This window comes from Clinocottus analis, unplaced genomic scaffold, assembly GCF_023055335.1.
Source record: "Clinocottus analis isolate CAN_PGR_092001 unplaced genomic scaffold, fCliAna1.0.p SCAF_4, whole genome shotgun sequence".
Taxonomy (NCBI): Eukaryota; Metazoa; Chordata; class Actinopteri; order Perciformes; family Cottidae; genus Clinocottus; species Clinocottus analis.
The window spans coordinates 15188986-15216441 of NW_027176153.1; the positions used below are offsets into that span (position 1 = coordinate 15188986).

General features: G+C 42.7%; 2 protein-coding genes across 7 annotated transcripts in view; both read right to left on the reverse strand.

The window, feature by feature from the left end:
- rerea (arginine-glutamic acid dipeptide (RE) repeats a) overlaps positions 1 to 15113 on the reverse strand; it is a 119951-nt gene extending 104838 nt beyond the window's left edge. For 4 of the 5 annotated variants that reach the window (XM_068596981.1, XM_068596982.1, XM_068596983.1 and 1 more), the window contains exon 1: positions 14761 to 15113. The gene's annotated coding sequence lies outside the window, so the exon portion shown is untranslated. Of the gene's footprint in view, positions 1 to 14451; positions 14500 to 14760 lie in introns of those variants that run through there. The other variant, XM_068596979.1, reaches the window with a different exon arrangement.
- A 2098-nt stretch (positions 15114 to 17211) lies between these two features.
- eno1a (enolase 1a, (alpha)) lies at positions 17212 to 25959 on the reverse strand. 2 transcript variants are annotated; one of them, XM_068596996.1, is made up of 12 exons: positions 25808 to 25959; positions 23461 to 23555; positions 21543 to 21638; positions 20982 to 21040; positions 20573 to 20642; positions 19963 to 20096; positions 19574 to 19796; positions 18972 to 19169; positions 18260 to 18461; positions 18073 to 18181; positions 17870 to 17928; positions 17212 to 17715 (listed from the first exon to the last, which is right to left on the reverse strand). In XM_068596996.1, exons 2-12 carry the CDS (start codon positions 23543 to 23545, stop codon positions 17652 to 17654), a joined length of 1299 nt encoding a protein of 432 aa, XP_068453097.1. In that variant the 5' UTR covers positions 23546 to 23555; positions 25808 to 25959; the 3' UTR covers positions 17212 to 17651. The 2 variants fall into 2 exon arrangements, with proteins under 2 accessions (XP_068453097.1, XP_068453098.1); XM_068596997.1 differs by lacking the exon at positions 20982 to 21040 and adding an exon at positions 21331 to 21389.
- Between the last annotated feature and the right edge of the window lie 1497 nt (positions 25960 to 27456).

A 27456-nucleotide genomic window follows, 5' to 3' on the forward strand; every position in this document is an offset into this window, starting at 1 on the left:
TGGAAATTAGTTCCACCCAGGATAAGAATAACCATACATCACTATATCTCTATAAATATATATGATTGTATCATTTATACAATTGTTACTTGTTAATTTAAAAGGAAAAAAAATTCAAAGCAACACCAACAATTATATTAATTCACACCATCTCAGTAGAAAAACAACAAAGAAAACAAAGCTTTGACATTTTTAGCCAGCACACCACAAACAATTTATTTTACTCCATCTAACAAAGCCAACTGAAAAAAGGGGATTATAAATATGTCAACAGTAGCAATAATGCCGTCTTTTGTCAGTCCTTATGTGCGAGTATTACAGTGTGCCGGACAGGCGTATTGAAAAGGGCTGATTGATGGCTTGGATTGGCTTCACATAGACTGTCTGTCCACCTCTTTCCCTGATGAGACATGTCAATGTAAAGACACATGAATGCAGCAGCCTGTCCTCCATTTTCTCCTTCTCTCCTCCTCCTCCCTTGTCAGAGGCAGGGAGAATGACGCAGTAAATACAGATGCTGTGTGCACCGTAATTCTGGGGCCCACTGCCTTTTATCTACCATGACAGCTTCTGCTGCTGTCGAAATCAAACGCCCAGGCGCGAGGAAAAAGCTAGTATTCCCTTTAATAAACTGCCAGGCAGAGCAGACTGCGAGTAGAAAGGGAGGCACTCAGCTCTGCTCTACACTGGCCAGGCTTGGCTAAGCAGCAGCTGAGGGGAGAGGAGAGATAGAAACAGAGAGAGCGCTCCTTCAGGCATTAGCTGGTATTATGCCGCGCACGCAGGCGCAGGCATCCAGCATCGTTGCACTTACCACGAGCCAATCGGTCAGCGGGGAGTGTTGGGCACTCTGCAAAGATATGCACACTGAGATGAGGACGAGTGAACGAGATGGTGGGCAGCGCAGTATGCACCTGCTCGCAGACACAGCCCCTCTGAGCTGCCAGGGTCAATTAATTACAGCCATCTCTTAACGCTCTCCATTAGGATAAACAGGAAAAACATTAAGAGCAGACTGACAACGTGGAACCTTCCAACCCCTAGCAACACCACTGACCAGCACCTCCGTCTGTTGATAAATCAATCAGTCATCTACTGAAATTATTTATCAGACTAATCATTAAATAGATAACGAAAAATCAGATTTAGATACAGCCTTGTTCAGCAATGCAACGACTATATAATGGACACATCTCATTTTCATGACTCATTGTGCGTGTGTGTGCGCTGGACAGGAGGAAGAGGAGCTGCTGCTTTGGAAATAGACAGCTTCTTGTTCTGACCCCACAGCTGTCACTAGCATACGAGAGACAGTCACTGGCAGCACACATAAGCATTTTACTTTCTCTTGCACACACACACACACACACACACACACACACACACACACACACACACACACACACACACACACACACACACACACACACACACACACACAGCTTTAGGTGCCAATCACTAAATACTTGGTTCGTGTTTAGGATCCCGCTCTACCACAACAACGCCCCTAACACCATTAACATCCTTCCTTATAATCCAATTATAAGCCATGTGTGTCCACATCAATCAGCCATTTTCATTTGAGCCTGTGGTCTTCTTTATCACCATTACTGCTGCAGTAATTGAGGCAGTGCTATGGAGAGGCTGTGCAGTTTACCTCCATCTGGGAGGTCAAGAGGAATGCAATTGGTTGACAATGATTATGCTCTAGCTGATTAGGCTACGGGCTACTGCTGAATATTTAGCACTGATTAGACTAAGCCCTGTAGGGAGCCATAAGGCTCACAGACAAAAGGGACAAGCCATAGGGCAGGGAGAGAAGGCGAGCAATCAGCACCGGCTAGTTCAAACAGGCCATCACAGAGCTGTAATGGTTGGATCAATCCGATTATCAATATTGTTTTATGAAGATACTATTGAGCAGTCCTGGGAAAATGTTGGGAAACAAAGAAAAACGAGAGGTGTGAATAAAAATAACTAGGTTTAACCAACATCCCATCAAAATATAACACACTGAAAAATCCTTAGAGGTAAGAATATCACTGGAGTATTTATTAAAACTGTGAAATCTGACTGCTAAACTCATCAAACAATTACGGAGGTAAAAACATGCTGCAAATAGATTGATATGTTTGCCTGTATGACAGAAAACAATCCATACAGCTCAGTGGGAGAGATGGAGCGATGGACACATTAATAAGTAATACACAAAATGGCTCCTCTAATCCCCTTGTGGAGATGCCAGCATTTTTTCCTCATCGGTGATTGTGATATTTACACAGAAACTGAAGTGCACTCCTGATTGAAATAGGAGGAGAGGGTGGATGAGGAAACGGGGGGAAAATGTAAACGCAGAGAAAGACAAGCGCCGTGAAAGGGGGGAGAGAGAGAAGGACAAATGGCCAGGAGAAATGACGGCAGGGAGCGCAAAGGAAGGTGAGAGAGAAGGGAAAACAGATGGGGGAAGGCAAGGAGACATGCACTTATTTGCAGAAGCTTTAACCGTCTTGATCCTCAATAAGGAGGTGAAACTGATTAGGTTTATATCAAACGGCTGCTTGTAACACGGTGCCTGTCGCTGAGAGCACAAATCACAGTCAAGTCAGGTTTTCCTCTTTTCCATTTGAAAGAGCCAGCTCTCTCCTCACTTGTCTCTCACTCTGTCCTTTATTCAACACCGCACAGCCTCCTGAAGCGCCAGCTTGTCAGAGTGACAGATGCAGACACGACCACTGACCTAAATCACTCTTTTCCAGCACATTAACCCCCGTCTCCCTACACTTTTTACTAAAACACCAACACAGTCCTCACAACACACTGCACAATGAGACCGACCCAATAACCCCACTCTGTTGTATTATCACTCTCCTCCCTGAATGAAGGCTATTCTTGAAATGCTTAAACATGCAGGGTAGGATGGGGTGGGAGGGGGGGAAAAAACACACCGTCAGGCTAAATAAATCACTGTCTGCTGTTCCTAGAGAGACATTTTTCTATCCAGTATAGTAACAAAAAAAAGATGTGTTAAGAGGAGGGCAAAAAAACAAACTTGTTTGTCCACCTTTGAATAAACGTGGAAAGGATCAATAATGCTTTAATTACTCCAGCCCATGTTTATGAAATGCAATAATCACTCATTAAAGATGCAGACAGCGGCAAGCAGGCGGCCGGCCGACAGGTCGGGCATCAAGGCTGCGTGCGAGGGTAGGCGAAGGGAGGGGAGGACTGGCGTAAATGATTCATGGTTTGATATCTCTCCTGTATAATGGGCTCCTCCGGGGAGCTGCTGGGGCTCCACTGCAGTGACTGACTGCCTGGCTCGCTCCAACTCTGCCCCGGCTGCTTCTGCCACCGCTGCCTGCTACCCAAGATTAAAAAGCCTTGCCTCCCATGAAAAGCGGCTCACTGAAAACAGAGCAGGGACGTGCACATACACGCATAAAAGGAAGCGACTTGATCCAATATCGTCTGACAAAGTATCTGGGGACATGCGGGGGGGCAGAGCGAGTACACACACACACACACACACACACCCATCCTCCTTCACCAGCCTATCACCCCTCTCCCCTCCGCCTCACCCATGGAAAGAAATAGGGGGAAAAAATGAAGAGATTAAGGTTGTAACGTGTTGGGCTAATCATAACATAGACAGTTTAGTGCCATCTCGCATAATTAAATGCTTTGCACTAACCACCTAATGCATACTAATTTGGAACAATCCACTCCTGGAGTTGGCAGACCATGAAGCTCCCTGCAAAGGAGGTGCTCGTTTCCCTCTCTGCATGTGCCTGTGTGACGCGCACACACATGCACATACACACGTACACATACGCTTGCCAAGGAGCAAGGTGCTAAAAGGTCAGGCCGTGGACTTGAAAGAAAAGGTCAAGCATTATTACAACATGACTAAATAAACTGGCTGCGCACAGCCCCAAGCAAAGCAACTGTGAGTGCTCAGAGTCTCTACCAGTACCTGCATACCTGCATGCTACCTGCTGTCTGGTTGGATCGGATTCAGTTTCATCCCTTGTCTTTATCCCTCCAGCTCTAAGACGGCTGACATGAGGACTGTCATATCCTGCCTAGATTCTTATCCCCGCTGGCTTTATTGCTCTCTTCCTCCTGAGTCACAAACTCACATACAAGCAAGAGGGAAAGGAAAGCAGGGCTGCTGGAGCGTGCTTTAAAGCACATTAATATTAATTGCAGCAGGAGCGAGAGTGATAACATAGACAAGAAGCCCCTGTGAGGGAGCTGGGCGAAGGCAGCACCAGCTTTTTGTTTGCAGTGGTACTCATCTCTTGGATGGCCATGGTGAGGCTGCAGAATGATGAGCATTTCATCTTTGAATCGCTTGTTTTATATTAGAGGGGGCCTAACCTCCCTGGCGAGGGGAATTTGTGTTTGTGAGTAGTTACTGTGTGTGCACGCGTGTGTATGTATGAGCATAGACGTGCACTGGGTGATAAAAACTAGGTAAGGTGAATTATTAGGCTAGTGGCTAGATCAACAGCAGTAGACATGTGCTTCAAATAACACAGAGTGCTTAAGCGATCCGGCTTTTATCTCTCCTACTACTCCTGGCTTGGCTACCTTTTATGTCCTCCACACTGAACTCAATATTCTGTGAGCAATGAGCTCTGCTGAAGATGTAAATAACCTGCTGTACTGGAGAGAGAACCAGCTTTTTCAGTATCGTGGAGTAAAAATACAAATAGAGTTGAAGCCTGGGTGCTGAGGCCAGTCTCCACCACTAAGCTGTTTTTTTCTTCTCCCAATGCAGGAAGAGAAGGCGATCGTAGGCATCAACAGATGACAGCTACAGTCCTCCATTTTTACATCACCCTCTCTTCTTCCCCTCTTTTGTCAATTGCCATTGAGAAACCTGACGCAGTCTTTGCTGTCGCCTCACAGGAGTGGGTTTTTTGCTGTATGGTTTTGTGCTTCTCTCCCGATTTCCCCCAAGTCTCATCAACGCCCCATTACCAAGTCAAATCAGGTGGTGCTGCAGAGATTTGCTGAGAACCAGGGATGCAAGCACAGACACAGACACACACATACCCTCCCGCCCCCTACCCATACACACACACAAGAGAGGCTTCATTCAAAAAGCCTGGGAGGTTTTCAACCAGCTCCACGGGATCAGGAACAGGGCGAAGAGGTGAACAGAGGAGAAATCACTGCTGGCTAAATGCTCACGAGGGGTTTATGGCTCCGAGGGGCAGAGAGAGAGAGACGAGGATGTGGTAATGCATCTCTCTGACACTCCTTTAAGCGGCTGACCGGATTGTAATCTCCTGGGTCCGCTAGTCGAATATTATTGTTTCTCATTTCACGAGTCACAAACAATTAAAACAAGCCTGATGATTTCCATGACCCATGAGCTCTGTGACTCCTACAGCACAACCAAAGTGAACACTAATCTAAAAAAGAAAAGCCTTCTATGACCACCCTCCCCTCCATACACCCACACGTACAACTGAATTTCTAAGCCAAATTCCCAGAGAAAGTCACACGTATTTCTCACTTTCATCGTCTTTATCTCTCTGCAACAGCAAATACCAGGTGGACGAGCCCTGTGTAATGTAAGCAGCTGCTTACGGAGAAGTGAAAGGGGGGAGGGGGGGTAAAGACAACATGTCCTTTTAGTTTTCTTTGCCTGTTCTCATTCTCTTCACAGCAGCAGCTGCACAGACAAGACAAAAAAAGGGGAAGAGGATAAGAAAAATTTTTTTAGAGGAAAAGACTGCTAAAGTGCTAAATACAGAAAGAAACAAGGAGCAGACAGTAGGGACTGCTGTTTCTCCAAGGGGAGGTGAGGGGCTGCCAGAGGTGGTGGTGAATCTCATCCCTGCGACAAAGTTGTCGCACCAAGGAGGGAAATTTAAACTCCTGCAGTCAGGCGAATTTATTTTGACTTTCATTACACCGAGTGCATCTGAATGCATATGCACACACACGCCACCTTACTCTGCTTTCTGCATCTGGGTTTTGCAGCGAGCACTGGCTTTGTGCCGAGCAGATCATTTGATTTGTGCCAAGAATAAAGGAAGAGACTGAAACTCTGACAGCTCTCTCCTCACGCTCAATCACAGTCAAGAAACTGTGCACAAACAAAACATCCCTATCCTTGATGAGAGATTCATGCGATAGTGCCGCACTATCTCGCCTGCCAATCGTGTCGTTGAAAATGAACTTGAGCAAATCGAGATGGAACGCTGGTCACTAGAGACCCTTCCACAAGCACTTAATCAAGTCGTCATCAGTCACACCCCACTAATTTATAACTGAGGCAAAAACATATATTTTGGGGGGCTAGCTCATCTGTACAGAGAACCAGGCCTCAGCAACGCTATGCCAAATAGCATTTTCTTCATTTGAGAAGGCGTTGAAATGGGGAGAGGAGGAGGAGGAGGATTTGGCATCCTAGTGTGCTGCTATGCCCCAGCTCGGCTAAGTGACAGTGATTCCTACAGTGAGTCGATTTGCTGCTTTTGAGTGCCTGGAAACTTGTCTGGCAGAGTGCTCGCAAGGGAAAGAGATAGATGGGAGAATGGGGGGACCGAGCCTCACCTCTCTCGCTGTCTTCTATTTGTCTGTTCATCCCTGGAGGCCTTTGGGCTGCTTGGTACAACAAAGAGGGGGAGAAGCGACAGAGAGCTCTGCGGCCATCCGCAGACAAAGCAAAAGCAGAAAGGACAAGTTTACAGGTAAATAGTGAGAAGCAGCTGGCTGGGAGCTGAGGCCAGCTCAGGTTTCAAACAATCAATCGACACTCTGCAACAACAAAGACGGGGCTTATTGCCCAGTATTCACTTCACTGATCTTATTTTCTATTAAAGCTACTTTGCAGCCCTGTAAATTTTAAGAGCTATAATACATTATCAACCTGACAATGACATGTTCAAAGACTTGCTGTGTTTCTGCAAACACACATTTACATTCAAATATCAAGTGTGCAAAGCGAGATTTAACTGACTCTCCAAATGATCACACAATGCTGTTGGAATATGGGCGGCTGATGACAGGAGTAATTTACCACATCGCCGATTTGAAAAGGAGCACTTGAAGATAACACAGAAAGACAACTTTATTGTCATCTTTAAAAGGATCTATGAAATCAATGGGAGGAGATCAATGCTGTCTCTCCCACTCTCTCGCAGCACTTTACATAAGCAGCAATAAGCATCACAGAGGCCATCATCTCGCTCACCGATTTCCTATGCAGGACTCCCAGACACCTCCAGGCAACAAAGCTTCTCTCACTCCATCAGTGCAACAGTCACATCCATAACTTCACTCACAAGGAAGGAGGAGGAGGAGGGAGAGGAGCTAAGGGGGAGAAAATACCTCAGGCGAGCCAGATAGAGAGGGCTGGAAGGAATGGAGGAGGAGTGAGAGAGAAAAAAAAAGAGAGAGAAAAAGAGCGAGAGAAAGAGAGGTTGCGGGCGGCTAGCAGAGCGTCTTCATTAGAGGAGAGCAGCTAACTCTGGCACCGACTAGCCGAGCGCCGGAGTAAGAGCTGCTCATCCTCTCAGTTAATTAGGATTTCTGCTGCTTCATTTTGGGGCGAGGGACAGGATGTTGGAGGCTTGATTGCCTTTTATTTCCCAGCCTAACGGCTCGGCTGCCTCTGCCGCTTTATTAACAAGAGATCTTGCAGATTTACAGCTTCGCAGCAAACATCAATTTCAATAATTACAAGAAAACTGTTAGCAGGGACACAATGAAAAGCTCATACACACTTCCTTTTTCTCTCCGACGCCCCTCCCCTCCTTCACAGGATCTAATTTCCATAGATGTGCCCTTTTCATGATTGCGTATTATAAAAAAAAACGTTAAAACACACACTGATCTTCCTCAGTCACACTTCGAATGCTTTACAAGCCACCCCGGCCTGAAGGGCAAAGTAAATACTGTGAATGTCACATTTACATTGAAACCTTAGCATTCGCGTCATCACAAAACAAAACGAAAGACAATTTCTCTGCAGAGTAATTACAGCTGGCTAAATGTGGTACTGGTCAGAATCAAAGCCAAATACCTCCTTGAAAAATCATCACGTGAATTAATGGGATGAAAGATCTTTGGAGATATATGGAATTACAAGAGCAAGTCCTCTTTTTAGCTTCATCTTTATACATTGGCATTATGCCTAGAATTAGAGATTTTACCACTTGACAAAGTGCATGTGTGAGACTGAACTGAGTGCTGCTCTCCGACAAAAGCAATTGGGGAAAAAAAAAATAATAGAAACCATACTTTAAAAAGGCGCTAACATCAGATTCAGAACAGAAAACCAGAGATTTCATTTGAATAAAATCAATAATTGTGTTGACTGGCTGTGTTTTGCCTTCCTGTCGTCTCATCTTGCTCGCTAATGTTTCTTTCATGAGCCAGCCCACTGCTGGTGACATTATAGCTACAGCACTTCCACAAGTCCCCAATGGATCAGTGAAAATGGTTGGCGTAAAACACAATTAGTACGGTCCATATGGCTGCTGGTGGAGGAGGAGCAGGAGAGGTCCCATGTGGTCCTTATAGAGGCTCGCTCTTTTGTTACCTTAAAGATCAAACTGTTGTCATAATAATGGGGCCATTTCGATTCTGCTGCTTGGTTTTCTTGAAGCAGCACTACTTCAACAGATCCTCACATTGTGGAATGACTCTTAGTAAATAAATTGACCAACCTTGGCTCATAGCCTTAATCAATGGCTCTTTCATCATGATTAATAGCTCATATTGAATAATGGGGAAATTTAATGTGAGAGGAGCGTTACTTCCTCATTTCAGCGCTCAACCCTATCGATTGGCTAGAAACCCTCTTTTTGGCCAATGGAATGTGCTGATAAGAGAGCGATGTGTTCGACCTATGTAAACTGAGCACAGAGAAAATGATTTACTGTGCTTTAGGCGCGTCTCATTCACTGATAGCTCTGTATGCCCTGCCCGACAAGCATTTTCTTGCCTGAGAAACGCAGACACCTTTTACTGAGTAGAAGCGAACAACAACAGCTTGAGGCAACAGATTTATTACAAATTGATCTATTAGATAGCACTGCTGTGCTTCGCTGTTTTCTCCCACCCCCACCCCTCCTTCTCTCTGTCTCTGACAGCCTTCCCCTGATGGTAGCTAGAGTGTATAAGAGTTGAAGTGCTACAGTGGCAAATCTAAACCCAATCCTCAGAACTCATTTTCTCTGTGCCGGCTGCAGAAACTGGGGTCCGCACAGAGACAAGATGTCCATCCTTAAATCTATGGTTGATTCAGCCGTAAGTCCCAGCACCTAAACTGAAGGCTCAGCAGGCTCAATAGGTGTGCCTCACCTACAAGGGCAAGCAAGGACACAGTTTACCGGAGGCACCTCGTGAACAGGAGAGTGCCACAATGTCACCGGGGTCACTTCCTTACGGCTGCATGAACCCTGGGCTCACCACTGGCTTGTGTGCCTTCTCTATTAAAACATCAGTCACAGGTCTGGGCTCTGCAAACAAACTGTGCCTCATGTGCAGTCACCACATCAGTGCAATACTCGTATTAGTCACAGAGGCCACAGAGCAAAACCAGTATCTTGTAAAAAGATGAATGTATGATTCGTCTCATCCACAGTGTTGAAAATCAATGTACTAGATATCCGTACAAAGAAAAATACATCACAAGCCACTACAGACACTTTAATTAAAGACAAAGACATATGTGTGTCTGGACAATAGACAGCTGGTATTGACACATCTACCTATAAAACAATCAATGAAATCTACTGCATCATTTAGACTTGCTAATCAAGGTGGCTTTCTGATTATTAAAACAAAGTGACAACTTTAATCACTGTGTCAGGAAATACAATAGACCTTTACACTTCTTAACATTTTGTCTCAGGTACAACACTATAAAGCTTAGCCTGCATTATTTATCCATTATTAGGCAAGGTCAGGAATGAAATATCTTAACATTGCTATGTACAATACAGCCCGAGGCACAATTCAGAATATGACGTGCACCCACATGCTTAAGGTTCAACTAAAATAGCAGAGGGTTTGTCAGGTTGTGTAGCCTATTTAACAACACAAAGCTGTGCAGAGAAACACTACCGTCAATAGGAACAATATGCGCTGATAGAAAGCCGCACAGACTCTATTGTGCTCCTTGCCTTTAATCACCTCCATCTTTCATCTGTGCTACAGAAGAAAGAAGAGCGCAGGGAGAAAGGAACTATTGGCTTCCGGATAGTTCATGTTTGTGTCGCTGAAAACAGGGCATCAACTAAAGATGTTGAAATATTCTAGGGAGAGAGTATATGTCTATATAAACATCTTCAGGCAGGCAGCTGCAGGGGGTGTGCACAGTAAAACACTGGTATGCATTGTTTGTGTTTCTGCACCACTAGCGCCATGCCGTGTCATTACATGAGGCAATCTATTACCTAATCAGCACTGACACACACAGCGGCAAAGCACTCCTACTCCTCCTCATCTCTCTCCCCCTTTCTCTCCCTCTCCTCAGGGGCCAGCCAGCTGATCCTACACCATTTCATTTTCCTCCTTTACTGAGATGGCAAATGGCTGACTGTTATTTTTGAATACTTTCAATTCATGCTTTTGGCACTGTAATTGACTAAGTGCTATTATAAGCCTATCTTGCCCGAATGCTGAAAAGAATATGCTTTCATCTGATATGGTGTGTTGTAATATATTATTAGTGAGCTGCATGGGACATCTAACAATGTGTCAGACTCCCGGATATTGGAGACAAAAGACAATCAGCTTTGCAGTCAATTTCATCTCAACTTCTAAATGTATTCCTTGCTCTATGTTTGCTGTTGTATCACAACTCAAACATTAGCACAACCTCTAATTCTAGTTTCCACACACTCCGCTGTACAACCCCTCATGTACGTAAATCACAGAAGACTGAAATGTGATGAGTTGCGACACTGCAGTTTCAGAACCACATACAGAATTTAACAAGGAAAATATGCAGATTTCTTTTGCTGTACCTAGAACCTGCCAAGAGGCTGGCAACAACACAAACGCACAATGTGCCTAATCAGTTAAGATGTGAATCGTTCCCAAGTCGGCCCAATAAGACACAGGCGGCATTTGCAGGATGAAGTGAGACCGACTTCACCATGGCTGAGCTCACAGAAAAAGCAGATTTGATCACATCTAGTACATCAAATACCACCAGCAGTATGTAGCAAGACAGCTCGCAATTGTTAACACGGATAGCGTTTGCCGATACTATCTCCTTGGCACAATTGTGGAGCGGCAGAGCTAGGCCTGAATCAAACAAAGATGAGATATGATGCAGCATGCTTGGATCTCCTCTTATGAGAGGTGAAGGGAAGCTGTCAAAGAACACAAAACACATCCAGCATCTTGCCTCCTCTGACTTGCTGGGATAAGCCAGGAGGAGGAGGAGTAAAGGGGGGGGGGGGGGTTGCTTGCTTTATTTCTGCCAGTGTGCCCTGTGCGTGTCAGTCCAATATCTTAAAACAACACATGCAAGGCTTTGCTACAGCCAATTACCCAGCTCTTGGCACGGGAACTGAAAAACATCTTCGGAGAACAATAAAGGGAGCTTGGCTTGTTGTGCGTGCTGTCAGTAAGTGCTGACAGATTGTTATTTTTAATGAATATACAGCACTTGAATGGCCCATCAAGAGGTCTTTGAGCGAACATTGCTCCTTTGTTCAGAGCATTAATTTTCTATGTAATAGCCAGATATCTTGCAATAAAACTGATATCTGTAAAGGAAAACGCTAAATCAGTGTATCCACTTGCTTCCCTATTGTGTTGTTTTTGCAGACGCTATGCATGGTCACTAGAATCTAAATACAAGGCAACATACTTTCTTAACTACAAATCTGAAGATGCTTGATTACATATAATATCCTGTTTTGGCTCTGTCAAGCAGACTTTTCACTCCTTGCCTGCCAACATAATTTCATACTGAATATAACAGTCTTGAGCAAAAGTCACAATAAATCCACCTAATCACCTTTATTTGAAACAGAATAGCCCCGCTGAGAGTAAAAGGCCTCTTTTCAAAAACAGGCTTGCCACACAGATGACAGGTTATAACACCATCTCGTACTGCAACACAATGCCACAATGCCTCAGTATACAGCATTTGAAGTAGCTGGGAAACTAGACCCACGCAATATTATGGGGAATCATTTTTCATGACAATTCATAGCAAAGGAAAGATGCAGTGACAGCATCTTGGTGAATCACAGCAAGATGCTATTTGAGCACAGCATGTAAACAGTGAATTCCCGAACATGTGTATTGACAAATCATCCGACAAAGAGGTGTCAGAGAGCAGTGAAAAGAAATTTTCCTTCACACTATTTGGCCCTCCATTTGCCACATAATATCACTCATAGAGAACTGCCATAACTCAAACACACATTAGTCATTAAGGGGAAATAGCGGGGTTATTACACTTCTCTTATCATTATTCTGCTGCTACTACAGCCACCCAGCTAGATTAACATTGGATAGATGGGGTGTGTCATTGAATATGTGAGTCAAAGTAATTTTACCCACTGCTGCTCTTGAGATCCCATTCCAATTGAAACACCATAAAACACCCTGACCGCTTCTGACCCCTGAACTACAAGATAACCAGATAATGCAGATTTAAAAAAGGACTTTACACAATCATATGCAAAAAAAAAAAAAAATACCACAAATGTTACGTTTTAAGCTTTTTTTAAATGATCATCTTGATTGAACCTAAAAGTGTATTCCTCTTACTACAAAAACTATAAACCAAAACATGAAGGCGCTTTTCTGTCAGCACTGTGCTAAAGTAGTAATCAACGTATAGCCTGTAATGTCAGACCTCTGTAACCTAACCCAGCAAGTTTACAGTCTAAGTGGCAGTTTAAGAAAATCTAAATCACAACCAGTAAGCATCTGGCAGCAGGAAAAAGCCCACAAAACATCAGATGTGCCATATGCACAACGTATGGAACGAATAAGGTGTATAAAGGAGCTGCTTTCGTCACAACTGCAATGACTTGATACATGATATGTCCAGTAAAAAACGAAAGCGGATTGAATACATTTTGGTTCAACAATTTGTTTTCTTCCACGTAAGAAATAAATATAACCTGTTGTTATTCTTTTATCAGGACACTGTGTAAAAATAAGCAGTATTCTTGTCAAAAACATACCTGAAGGGGAAGGGGTGTATGTGCATGTTTGTTTATCTAATCCTTTACTGCTACACAATAGTGTGTATAACAGACATTACATGATGTGTTTATGAACCGTTTTCAGTTCAGTGACCACTCTATTATACAGTCATGTCATTATCAGGAGGACTGGGCAGGTGGCAATGACTGGATAGCTAGAGTTGCGGTGCAGTTGACTGCAACATAACAAAACCTGTCCGTATTAGGTTGCTTACAGTCAATAGACATAATGTGGTTTTGAGCATGTTAATGTTTCACAATGCTGTGCTGTCAGGTTATCAGATAATGTATTAAAGATGTTCTTATAATCAGCCTAATGTTGTGGCACTTTGACAAGTAAGGAAATGCAGGCTTTGATGTAAACACTACATTACATTCTTTCAACTGAAAGACTGAAAATAGCTTGGCATTTATGGAGCAAATAATATGTTTCACGCCTTTGATCATTGTGAACGGTGCATATTCATTAGGTATGGTGAAGTCTACAATTGTGCAGGGCTATGGCGCCTGGCAGAAGTCACAAGTCAGTGAGTCAGAAGCCCTCAATAAATATAAATCACTGGCTATTAATGGCTCTGCCTCAAGTTACAAATATTAACATGAATAGAAATCATCTTTGGAATCTTGTTTATAGGACAAATTATTCATAGTGTGTATGACTGGAGTGTATGTGCCAACTAATTTCAAACTTACAATTCATAATAACTTGGACTAACCTCATGCAAAAAAAACTCACTGATAAAAGCAGAAACCCAGCAGATACCACAATCCCTGTACCTTAAGTGGTCTCTAATGTTAGTACTCAGACGTTTTGAACTACTCAGCGTACCAAAGGTGAAAAGTGTCTGCTGAATCTATTTGTTGACAAATCTCTCCTATGAAGATGTCACAAGCCTTGCATCTTTGTTTCCAAAAGTCAGCATCAGAGTGTCGTTATCCAGTGATAGCTTTATTTCAAAACCACCTCAGATCAAGCTCGTAAGTAATCACAAACAACAAGCTAGATAACAATAATTGAGCACACAATTCAGTCACACAAAGACAGCAAGTTAGCTTCTCCAGCTAACGTATCCAAAAGCTAATGACAATAGCTGAAACGGGCTCAGGCTACTCCCTGGAACAGAGCTACTACAGTGGGGCATTCAAAACGGGAAAACGTTTGCTGTGATGTAACAATGTGCACGTTTAACCCATAGTGCGTTTAATAAAACAAAGTCATGTTGTGTGTGTTGTGCACTGTGCTAACCGGTGTCAACGAGCTGTTGGTATCCAGACATTACTCTGCTCCTGGCTGGCATTCCCAATCAGTGCTCGTCAGTGGTGCTAGCCGCTAACGTCGGTTCGTGGTAACCAGCAGCAACAGTAACCGGGGCAAACAAGTGCACCAGCTAACGAGCTAGCTCATGCTAATGGGCAAATTAGCCAAATAGCTAGCAAGCGAGGGTTAACAGCCCAACGTCCACTAACTGCCCCTTTATGTGTGTCAGTTCTTGCTCGTTTGGCTGGTGGACCTTACAGGCAAAGAAGGCGGCTGGTTGAAGCTCACAGCACTTACCTTTAGAGGGCTTGATCTACAACATCTGTGGTGTGTTTGATGAGAGACTGCAACAACAAACAATAGCAGCAGCAGCAGCGGCAGCAGCGGCAGCAGCAGCAGCGGGGGCAATTAGCCAACGTTAGTTAGCCAAGTGTCGCCACTAACGTTGCACAGAGTAGCACAGCAGCTGCAGTGCCACCTGTATATCTTCTCTCATGCACGTTGGCTGCAACGGAACCGACCACGTTTGATGTGATGCTGTCATAAATGATGGACTTGAGAATAAAGAGGGAGTAATCGTTGCTCGGAATGCTCTGACTAGTGTGTGTGAGGGGCACTCAGCATGACAGCATCCTTCTTCATCTTGGGGTGAGAACAGTTGGGGGGTTCTCAAAGTTCAACCGATGAAATATCGTCACCCACTGGCCAAAACTGGGAACATCCACACGTAGAGGGAGAGGGTGGCGACGTGGGAGTCCTCAGGGTGTCTATTCTGTAGCAACACTTGGTCTATCTTCATCCTTATAAACCTGTGATACTGCCAGACTATATTTAGAATGTCAGTGAGCCAAGAAGAATAGAATACAATAGAATAGAATCTCTCTCGGGAGATTTCAGTGGACTGCAGTATTGAATATACAGTAAATATACTGGATGTGTTACATTTTACGGCGTGCGGTAAACAAATACCATAATTAGTGGGAACAATATGACACAATTGAAAAATATCCTATTCCTTCATGTGGAATTAAATGCACCTGGACATCAGATTTTAACCCCTGGCACAAGGCAACGCTGCAAAAATAGGGTTATAATAACACAATTGTAAGAACAATATGATGAATATAACAATTAAATGTAATAGATTAGAATATCTATTGGGAGATTTCGGTTAACTGTAGTATTGAAAATACATATATTTACATTTAAAAAAAGCATAAAAAACAAATAACAGAGTTGGAAGACAATACAGCAGACACTATTGTATCACAAAATATATTAGAATAGATAGTTAGCAATATATAATAGATAGCAATATAAATGCAATATGAAATAAGGTTAGATTGTACAAATCATAACATAAGAGAACAAAATGGAAATATCATAGAATGATACTTTTGGGGAAATTTGAGGACATTGCAGCAATGAATATACAGTAAATAAAAGAGAACATTGTATAAGTGTTGTATATTTTTGTTCCACACATTAGATGCAATAGTTGAAAATGTCAATTTCATCACAGAATGCATTAAAATAGAAAAGTTGTATGAAAAGCAGCAGAAACCTACTTACAGGACTGTTCCTTCAGTCTCATCTCATCATTTGAGTTTTTACGACAAATTTATTTTTGGTTGAAAAAGTCGGACTATTTAGTTTAATAGGGTTTTTCTTTGCCACATAAATGATTATATATTGTATAGTTAATTAATTAATTGTATTTGTTTTTCTCTTTGGTTATGTGGAGACCTCATTTCAGCACCAGGAGCTTTCTTTAGTATGGCCTTATCAGTAGTTAAATAAATGTTTGCCGTTTTTAGATGGCAAACTGGTGTCACCTTCCCTGGGTTTATATTTATATTTCTAACATTCCAATAAGTTTTGATGAAGCCCAATAAAATCATCTCTAAATGTCATTTTGGAAGCCATCTGTCTCCTTTTTTATTGTCCACAAGGGGCAAGTCTGTGAAGATGCATAGATCTGACCACTAGATGGCAGAGGTATCAAGGAAACAAAATGAAGCATTGTAGTTTCATAGAAAGTCATTAAGGCTGCGATATGAATTAAGTAATAAAGATTTACTCTCTTTTTGAACATTCTGTAAAAACACAATTGTTAGCCTATTGAAGTGAGAGGATGCTCTGGGAAACCTGCAGCAGATGATTGTCACAGGATGCTTAGCCGGTGCTTTGGTGGTTTCTTTGTACTAGTGATTTGTAATACATCTCCTTGGTGATGACTAAACAATGGAGGCAGGTTCAGACAGGGCTCACAAAGTGAATTGGTGTGGCACAGACCCAGCTGGCAATCCCCCCTGGTACCATACCACTGGTGAATAGATCCTCATTTATCTAGGCAAGGATCAGTACAAAAAGAGCTTGCGGAGAGCTTCTGGATTCTTTTACCGAGGGAGACAGAAATGGCGTCCCCGAGCACTGAGCTCATGTTTCTGCCTCTCAGTGGCACTCAGATTACATCACACACACACACTGACAAGAGCAGTTACTGAGAAGAAGGCCCTTTACTCCAGATCATTTTCTCTAGGAAGAAAGCTATGTATGAGAGATACGTGAAACTTGAGTCAAATTCCATGTATGTGTAGACACAGATGGCAAATAAAGCTGATTCTGATCTGTGATTATGACCTTGTTTATATTGATAGCAATAGGTAATCATTATTTATGACGTTCTGCAGCAGTCCCATGATTTTAGATAACACCTGAACATGTGGATGAATCAGAAATCACAGAAACGTTTCAAACTATGTTGTTTATTACATATTTCTGCCAACGCTTACAGCAACACAAGACCTTGTCAGATGCAACACATTGCACATATGGTACTGTTGCCACTGCTCGAGGCAGAGCCGTACTACAGTTACAGTAGCTCAAACAATCAGGACCAAAAAACACTACAACTCACAAGAAGCTGAACAACACTCTCACACAGTTACAGACACAAACATAGGGACCAACACTATTCAGGAGCTAAAGCATAGTTTGATGATGAGCTGAGCTGTGGTTGTACTAGGACGTACTGTAGCTTCTCCACGCCACAGACCAGAGCTGGACCTTGGATTTCAGCAGTAATCTCTCCATCTTCTCCCAGACAGGGCAGGCAACCTAGTGTGGCGTATACAGGGATTATTTATGAGCAGTGAACACACGGAAGCCCATGGAGGTAGACCAGCTCAGATGGGGTGCCTGAAATTCTGGCCGGCAAAACGGGCCTTGTCGCCGAGCTCCTCTTCAATCCTAGGATAGAGTGATGACAGTTTTGTTAAAATGCGTGGATTGATAGTCGGAGAAAAAGTGCAACGTAGTGCCTCCAGGGAGCGTGCAGCCTATAACTCTTATTGTTAATAAAGTTCAGTGTAACTAGAGGCGCACGTTTTTGAACCGGACTCACCTGAGCAGCTGGTTGTACTTGGCCAAGCGCTCAGATCGGCAAGGTGCACCCGTCTTGATCTGGGAAAGGAAATAAATGAAATATAAGACCAATTGTGTCATGTTAAAGTTGTTCTATTGTACTGTTTGAATAGTCAGCTTTATAATGCTCAACAGTAGAGATGCCATACCAATTAATGTCATAATTAGAAGTTGAGGTTTTACCTGTCCAGTGCACAGACCGACCACCAGGTCAGCGATGAAGGTGTCCTCTGTCTCTCCAGAGCGATGGCTGACCATCACACCCCAGCCGTTGCTCTGTGCCATCTTGCAGCTAAAAAGACACACACGTTATCCAAGTTAGCCACTTTAAAGATTTGTTAAGTTTGACCACACGGTTGTCGACACTCACGCCTGCAGGGACTCTGTGACGGAGCCGATTTGGTTGACTTTAAGCAGCAGGCAGTTGCAGGACTTTTCAGCCACACCCTTGGCGATACGTTTGGGGTTGGTGACTGTGAGATCGTCACCCACCACCTGGATGCCGGTGCTGGCTGTGAATTTTGTCCACGCCTCCCAGTCATCCTGGTCAAAGGGGTCCTCAATGGACACCACTGTTGGATAGCAAGTAGGTGAGGGTAATGTTACAGCCATTCATAAATCCAACACGTTAGCATTGAGTAAGTAGCAATAGCTACCATCTACAGACACTTTAAACCTGCTGTAGTTGATGCTATTAACCACTTGGTGGCAGCAGAAACACACCGCTAAATGCTCCATTATGTTCACCAACTACCTTCTAACTTTGACAGAAGTGAACAGTGGTGGGGTTTTTGTTTTTTTTGCTGAAAACAGCTGGCTGTTGCAGCCAAAAACTATGTTTATGAGAGCAAAGACTGAACCAAAACAGAAATATTTGCAGACACAAAATGCATATTGATACTGTTCTATTTAATCTCTATTGCATTGACTTAGACGTTGTTTGTACATGTCCTCACATTATTTGGTTTATTTATGCTTGTTGCATTAAATCCCTATAATACCCTTAAAATGTTGTATATTTGGTAGCACTGAGCAGCACGAATTGTATGGCTGTAAAGAAGAGGATGTGTGTTAAAACCCACCAGGGTAATCTTTGACGAAGCTCCTGTAGAGGTCAGCCAGCTTGTCAGGAGAGATATAGCGGCTGGGGTCGTCAGGAGACTTGAAGTCCAGGTCGTACTTGCCAGCCTTGTAAAACTCAGATGCAGCCACATCCATGCCAATCACGATCTTGTCGGTGTAGCCGGCCTTGGCGATGGCATTCTTCAGCAGATCCAGAGCTGTGACCAGAGAAAATCAAAAACACACATTTTTCACAAATGAGTCGCCACTAAAGTATCTACTACAGTGGGGCATTTGCTATATCAGCACCTCAATCTGACACTTGAGTCAGAGGCTGGCAGCCCGAGTTGAGGCCTTAATTTAGAAACCTTCTGTCAACCTGAGAGTGACATGATAAGTGAAGTACTTCCTTGAGAGGTCTAAGAATGTATTGCTTTCAAGACACTCCCTTTTGAGTGGTGACACGGTAAGAACTTTCTATGATCAAGTCACTCAAAAATTAAAACAACCCTACATCAGTGTCCTAAAATAACTACTAATGTATTCAGCTGGATCTGAACTCTGTTGGCATGTATTGAAACACTTAAAGCGGTTACAGCTCTGATTTCATGTTTTCTCTCACCTTCCTTGTTCTCCAGGATGTTGGGGGCGAAGCCTCCCTCGTCACCTACATTAGTTGCGTCTTGGCCATATTTCTCCTTGATGACATTCTTCAGGTTGTGGTAGACCTCGGCACCAATACGCATAGCCTCCTTAAAGCTGCTGGCTCCCACAGGCAGGATCATGAACTCCTGCATGGCCAGCTTGTTGCCTGCATGGGAGCCGCCGTTGATGACGTTGAAAGCCTGAACGGAGGCAGAGAGGATCGGCTTTTAGCTTAATGGAATCACGTCTGAATTTATAATTCTGTGGATCAATCATTAACGGTGCATGTCTTTTAGATTTATTGGCATTAAGAGCTTCTACAGAGTCTGGGGTACACTACTTAATGAATTGCTCTACCACACTCACAGGGACAGGGAGGATGACTTCAGGGTTTCCAGCCAGGTCTGCGATGTGGCGGTAGAGGGGAACACCCTTCTCTGCTGCACCAGCCTTGCACACAGCCAGGGAGACGCCCAGAATGGCATTAGCACCAAACTTAGCTGAGGAAGAGAAGACATGAATATCACAATATATTGTGTGTAGAATATGTGTGCAAATAAGGAACATTGTCGTCTTCTAATACCTAAATTATTCAGTGAATATTGGCTGGGCTAATTAGGCAAATATCAGTGATGCATGACCTCGAGATAATTGTGTGTGAATAAACATTTGTGTTGCAACGTATGAGTGCATATTGACGTTTCTGTGTCACTCCCTTTGTTCACTCCCTACAATACAGTAGTCAGCTGTCACTTCAGATTCATGGCACCTTCATGAGCAAGTTCATATTTTAAATCTATAAAATATTAAGTATTGCATTTGTTAGCAGAAATAACTATATGCAACGGATGTTTTTTAAAAGTAAATTATGAATATTCTACAGTGGATAATTTTCACACAGAATTCAGTAACCAAGCTCACAAAACTCTGCACAGATATCGTCAAGCCCGTTTTAAAACATGAAGTATCATCTTACACTTGTTTTCTGTGCCGTCCATGTCCAGCATCAGCTGGTCGATCTTGCCCTGATCGGTAACGTCCACATCCTGGAATAGACCAAACATGACAAAATATATTGTACATTTGGAAATAAAGACTAACACAGTTTAATTCTGAGACGTTAGTTAAAAATGAACAAACTGAAATAATGATCGAATAATCACAGCTTCTCAGAATTATGTCACTGAAGCGCCACTATTGCAATTATTTATAGGAACAAAAAAATCATACAGTTAATACTTTGAAAACCAAGGTTAATATTTTAGTTTAATTATCATCTTTTAACTTATCAAGACGTGTTAATAATTCATTCAAGACACTCATCCATTCATTCGAGAACTTCGACACTAACACATAGCTTTTAGTCAAACAATAAATGGTCCTACCTTGCTAACCAGTGCAGGTGCAATTTTTTTATTGATATTCTCAACAGCTTTTGAGACACCTGCAAGGGACAAGCAGACCATAACTGACCCAGACAGCAGAAGACCATGCAGAGCAGGCGAGACAGAAGACCAGTGACCCTCATCCAATCTTATGTACAAGTAATTCTGACAGAAGTAACATTTTATTTAGCTATCAATTATTGTTTTTTATTATCTTTTTTTCATTTTAGATCTGTGAACATCTGTTCGCGCCTGTCGAGGTTAGTTTCCAAAAGGCAAAGCCATTCTTCATGCTGCTGTGCAGACTGATGTGTAAATGACTTATCCTGTTATTTCACACTTTATTTACCTGGTTACACAATGCTGGGGCCAAGAACTCATTTACATATTTAACTGCTCTTTTGACTCCTAATAGGAGGAAGAGAGATTGAGGAAACAGAAATGAAGAAGGAAGCGACGAGGACAGACAACTGAATAGTATAGTGGTGTTGAAATGACACGAGAGCAACAGAATAGATGTAACCAGAGATTTCAGGGAGGAAATCAGTAGAGACGACTTACCTTTGCCCATGTAGCGAGTCTTGTCATTGTCACGGAGCTCCAGAGCCTCATAGATGCCTGTGGAGGCACCGCTGGGCACAGCGGCTCTAAAAAGACCTTGGAGACAGAGAGGACATTTTGTTACAGTCACATCTTAAAGTGCCGCGTCATGTCAAGCCAGACGGCTACAGTCTGAATAAACCTAATTTTCCCTGTCAACCATGACTGCAAACAATGTGATAACTCTGATATTTTCACTATGTAGACAGAAACATGTCTGATGGAGCATTAAGAGCATGAGGGGCTGCTTGGTACTCAAGGAGTAACGGCAAGTAAAAGACATTAAGGGAAGAAATCCAATCATTTACACACGTTCCCAATATTTGTCGTTTTTTTCTGGCCACAGAGAGAAGCAAAGCATGTGTGGAGACAGTTGTACTGGTTGTGCGGCAGAAGGCTGTGATGTAACAGGGAAAGACTGGGCATGTGCAGTGTATCTGTGGAGGGATACGAAGCCACGCCCACACATAAAGAGGACATTTTGGATTCAACCAAGTGAGGAGGAACTGGGGATGGGCAAAAAATATATTCAGTTTGCTCCATGGAGCGGCAGGCAGGGTGTGAGTCTGAGGGGATTTCGGGCTTAGGACAGGAGGCTTAGGCCATGAGTTCAGGCTTAGTACATCATCTGCATCAAGACATTAAAAGGCTCCGGCTGGGGGGAGGTGGCAACATCCATCAGGCTACAAGCTAAGAAGTTGTCATATTATATCATATTTTATCTGGATGAGAACCATGACCCAAATACAACCAAAACAATAGAGGATATAACAGTAACAGTGATTGTATGCGTATCACAATCATTACCAGAGCTGCTGGACCTACAATATTCTAAACGACAATCAGAAGAAGTTCTCTCGTTTGACTGTCTGTGACCGAGCAGCAAGCTGGTTACATAACACACCAACAGTAAAGACAAGCTCCGGCTACAGCACACTCGCTTTGGTACGTGCCTTTAATGATGCCAAAACAGGCCCAGCAGACCTAAAAGGGAAGCTTGTCGGGAAAAATAAAAAAGGTGCTATTTACAGTAAACTGGAGAGCTTAGCAAACATCCAAATCTACTGAAAAGACAAGAGGGCTGTGGAATAAAGTAGTTGATTTCCAGACAATGCATTTGAGGCAGTTGTAGCCTGTTCCACTCACTTCCATGTCAATGGTCATTCAGGTTGCTTCATTAACATTCTCAGGGCATTTCATTTGGTTGAGCTGGTCTTTTGTTTTAGCTTTGGGACCAGAACAGCTCGCCGGAAATCTAACTAATGGTCAGACCATTAGTTCATTGAATTAATTGATCGAAACTCGAGGCAGACTTGTCCAACATTGCAGAGTTTATATGTGTTATTTTCAGCAGCTTTATTATGTAATCAGGCATACAATTAGGTGAAGAGAAGCATCCTATAGATTTATACAACGTCACCGTTTCAAGAATTCAACTTAACTCATGGGTTTGCTAGAAGTACATACTGTATGAGCTATCTGTGCACCCGAACAGGAACCATTACAGTAACAGAGGGTTAGAAGGGCAGCGAGATACATTACAGGAGCTATTTTCACACATTACCAATCTGAGCTGATCCAGTGTGGGCCTGGCAACACTGCAGTGTAACACACTGACTTCACCATCCTAATCCACAACTGTACCAGCTTTCACTGGCTAGATATTTGGGCAAGACACAAAACAAGTATGAAACTTGGCTTCTAATACGTTGTCCTTACTGCAGCGTTCGACATACTGGAAAATAATTACATACATTTTTAGGCGTAGGATAAGTTTAAAAAAAAACATTAAACAAGCACCAGTTTGCACTAGGTTTGCCAAACTTTACCACCATCTCTAAACTCAATAAGTACATGAACGCATACAATCATACAGTACCTTTCTTGGTGTATAGATCAACCTCCACAGTGGGGTTGCCACGGGAGTCAAAAATCTCACGAGCGTGAATCTTGAGGATAGACATGGTTCTGGATCTGCAGATGGAATGAGAAGGAGAAAATCAGTATAGTGCTGCGCCACAAGCCGAGCTGACCGACGGTTACACAGTCACTTACTGAATTAAAGCTTTGAGTCAATGCAGTAAGTTGGCAATTATTTAAATGCTCAATGACACAAGCAGAATGAACAGAAAATAATGTAAAGCTTAAGTCTGGAGACGAAACAATAAACCATCTAATGAATTATCCAACTAAACATACATGCGAGTTGACTATTTGAACCAACTGATTCAGGCTGGCCAGGATAGAACATATAGTAGTCACAGGAAGGTGTGGCTCATGCAGCAAAAAAAAAAAAAAAAAATCTCTCCAAGTCTGTTCAGTTTACTTAACATTGCAAAACTCTCAGCAAAACAGAGCTGAGAGCACTGCTCTCAAACAGGGAGCTCTTGATAAAAGTAGCGAAAGGTCAGTGTAACGAACAGTCGGTGAATGACTTGGCACAATACACATTTGGCTTCCTTTGGTCCAAGTTGAGCTGTACTCATAGCAGGTAAAAGGCCTAAATAATAGCGTAATCTCGCAGATCCTTCTTTATCTTTCCAAAGTCCACTAGTGAAGGACGGAAAAATGTTCTCCTCTACCTCCCCTATATGCACGAGTGAACTTTGAATACAGCCTCCAGAGTTTAACTAGACTGTGTCTACAGCAAAATCAATGGAAAATTCTCTGTGTAAAAATTCTGAGTGGAAACTTGCCTATGGCTTCAGCCAAAAGGAAAAAATCAACTAAAAACACACACAAACTGACTTCTTTCTTAAGCTAAATGGAAATATATTATAGTTTACTGGGGCTGAGTAACACTAATAGTTCCTCGTTTAAATAACTTGTTTAAACAAGGTCAGGCTGTGAATTGTGTTGTTTAACAGGACTTAGAAAAAACTACATTTCTCAAATTGAAGTATCAAAAGAATGGTAAAGAATGGCATTGGACCCACAACTCAGAGGTTTCATCTGGTAACCTCAACTAAACTTCATCACTTTTATTGAATTTGTATAGAAACACCAACATAAAAGATGAAACTATTAGAACCTATTAACCAACAACTATAATCCATTCATTGTTTAATAATTCTTCATGCAAAAAGGCTCACAATGTTGAACTTAAGAGATTGAGAGGATGCATATCCTCTATTTTATGAGATCATAAACTAAATAGCCTTGACCTTTGGAATGGTTGTTGAACAAAATAAGCCGTTTGAAGAACTGGGACGTATATTTTCTGGCATCTTATTGGCAATTAATTGATTCATGGAGAAAGTCGGCAGATTGCTAAATAATAAATAATTGTTATTAGCCTAAAGTAACTAATTAGTATAAACACAATAGTTCTGTTATAGATGTTTTACATGCACAGGTGTGCTTTTGTTTGCAACCACATTTTTGCAAAAGTGGAAAGCCAGAAGCTCAACTGGCTGCACAAAATGGCAGCCAAAGATAAATAAATAATTGAGATTTGATACCTGATACGGTTGTGCAAGTACATTTGGCTTAGTCCTCATTCAGGCTACATTAGGATCTGCCAGCCAGCCACAACTGAGTGTTAATCAGTTTAGTATGTTTTACATTAACAATACTTTTATCACTGCAGTAATAAAGTACTAAACAATCTAACTAAAGGGACTTTTAAAAAAAAAAAAAGTTAAATATTGAAGTCTGCAAAGTAGATGAATGACACAGAGACACACGGACTGTAATCTTACTGCACAGTATTTTTCCTACAAACGGGGACACACCCCCATGCTGCTGCTGCAACTGGGAGCAACTGGTAGCTTCCTGCATGCCCGAGCATGTGTAGCACAGCCTCACGTCCTTCAAGTCCCTGGACTAAAAAGACTCGGTGGTTCTTCAACACACGGACTTGCAACTTGACGCCCTTTTCCCCCACACACCCTGCAGCTCTAGATGGAGTGACATGTCGCCAGCTGACGGTCTGCTGTTAAAAATAGACGGGGAGCTACAAACTACTCCATCCTGCAAGCCACGAAACTAACAACTGGGGAATTAACCGACGCGTTTAACGATAATTAAGACGGTGTCAGCTCACACAAGGACGAGCCTCTGAGGTTACCGTCGAGGATAACGAACAGCATTTACACATTTAAAACAAAATAATGCAAGTTATTTATAACAACATATTGTCTTAGAACAGGTACTTTAAATCACTAAATATGGTGTTCTTCACAAAAACGGTAGATAAAAAGTAGAAATAACGATATCAAAGTTACCTTTTCCGGGCCTAACTGTGTGCAAGGACGGTGCTGTCTCTCTTTCTCACGCAGGCAGGCAAGAGAAGGCGGTCGTGACGCTTCGTGCTCGGTCATAAGTGGACGGAACCAGGAAGCAGCCGGCGGCGGAGCCACGCCATTGGCTGGCACCGAGTCACGTGGCAGACCAGTGCGAGAAAGGATGCACGTTCACCAAATATCTCATCCGGACAGACTTCACGTCCCAAAGTGATCACGAGGGGAATGCGGATGTTTTAAATCTTTGCAAAGCATCGCTTTTAATAATCACAAAATATGCAAACAAAGGGAGATAAATAATGTTTTATTTGAGGTGAACTGTGGTAAATGTAGTCTTTGTTTTCGCGTAAGGATGAAAAGAGGCAGTATGCGGAAAGATGACGCATTTTGCGTACGTGCAGAGAAGCAGGCAGGGATCTCCGATGCAGTGGTTCGCCATTGGTCACATGTCACGAGCGGTCACGTTTTTTGGCATTGACGTTTTTTTCCCCATTAATAATATTATACAAGGGGGTGTGCGTTTCTCATTCGATCAAACGATCACAATGATGTGGTGGTTTACGGGTCTAAAGATATCGAGACATTATTTAGAGTAAAACTGATTGAACTATATAATGTTGTGTTGAACCACTATTGATTATGGGATATATAACCTAAAAGCCTGAATCTGGTAAATGCTTACCATATTCGGTCAAAATATAAATATTTTGATAGGGATTAATTGGACAATTCTTTGCTGGATTCCCCCCTCCCCCTAATGGTTGTATTTCAAGAGTAAATGCACTGGTGCACATGGACGTTGTAGTAATGAATCTCAACTTGAGTGAATAATGGGTTTCCCCTCCACGCATGTGTCTCATTCTTACAGGACACTGGGTTCATGCAGCTGCGCAGTGCAGTGGATGCAGCATCCGCGACGGATCAGAGCTGCCGGGCTTCACTGGGATGAAAGCCTTCTGCAGTGACCTTGAGACTCTTGTCGGTGGTAAATCCAACTGCGCCATCTGCTGCCCACTTGCTCTCATTAAAATGTCAACAAGTGCCTCCAGAAGACATGTGCAATTTTGAAAGTTTGAATTCATTAGATATATAAGATAGAGGTATCTGACTCAGTATTTTTACCCAGTGCCCCCTAATGACATATATTTATTCAAAACACCAACTAAAAGGCGAAATAGAACATGATACAAATAACAAGTAAAAGTCCTGCATTGAAAATCAAAATTTCAATGTGTTGCTTTGGTGATTTTTCAAACCTGCTTTGAGGAACCGAAACGCCCGACCTGCGTCATCTTAATCTGAAAATTATCCAGCTAACTCAGTAAGCCAGGTCTGAGAAATAGGGCCCAGGTTTCCTAGTAAGCCATAACAGTGTGACAGTAAGCCAGTATACACAATACCAGTACCCTGAAACTGAAGCAGCTAAATGGAATTCAGCCATTACTGATTTTTTTCACCTATGTAGTGAAAATGTCTTGTGTGAAAAAGGCCAATGCTTAAAGGGGAAAGTGCCAGTGCTCTAAACACCTGTATACATTTTTTGTTTACATTTCTTACATGCTTTAACCCTAATAACTCTTCCCACGTCTCCTGGCTCTTTCTACTGGCTGTCAAATATTATGATTGATCAT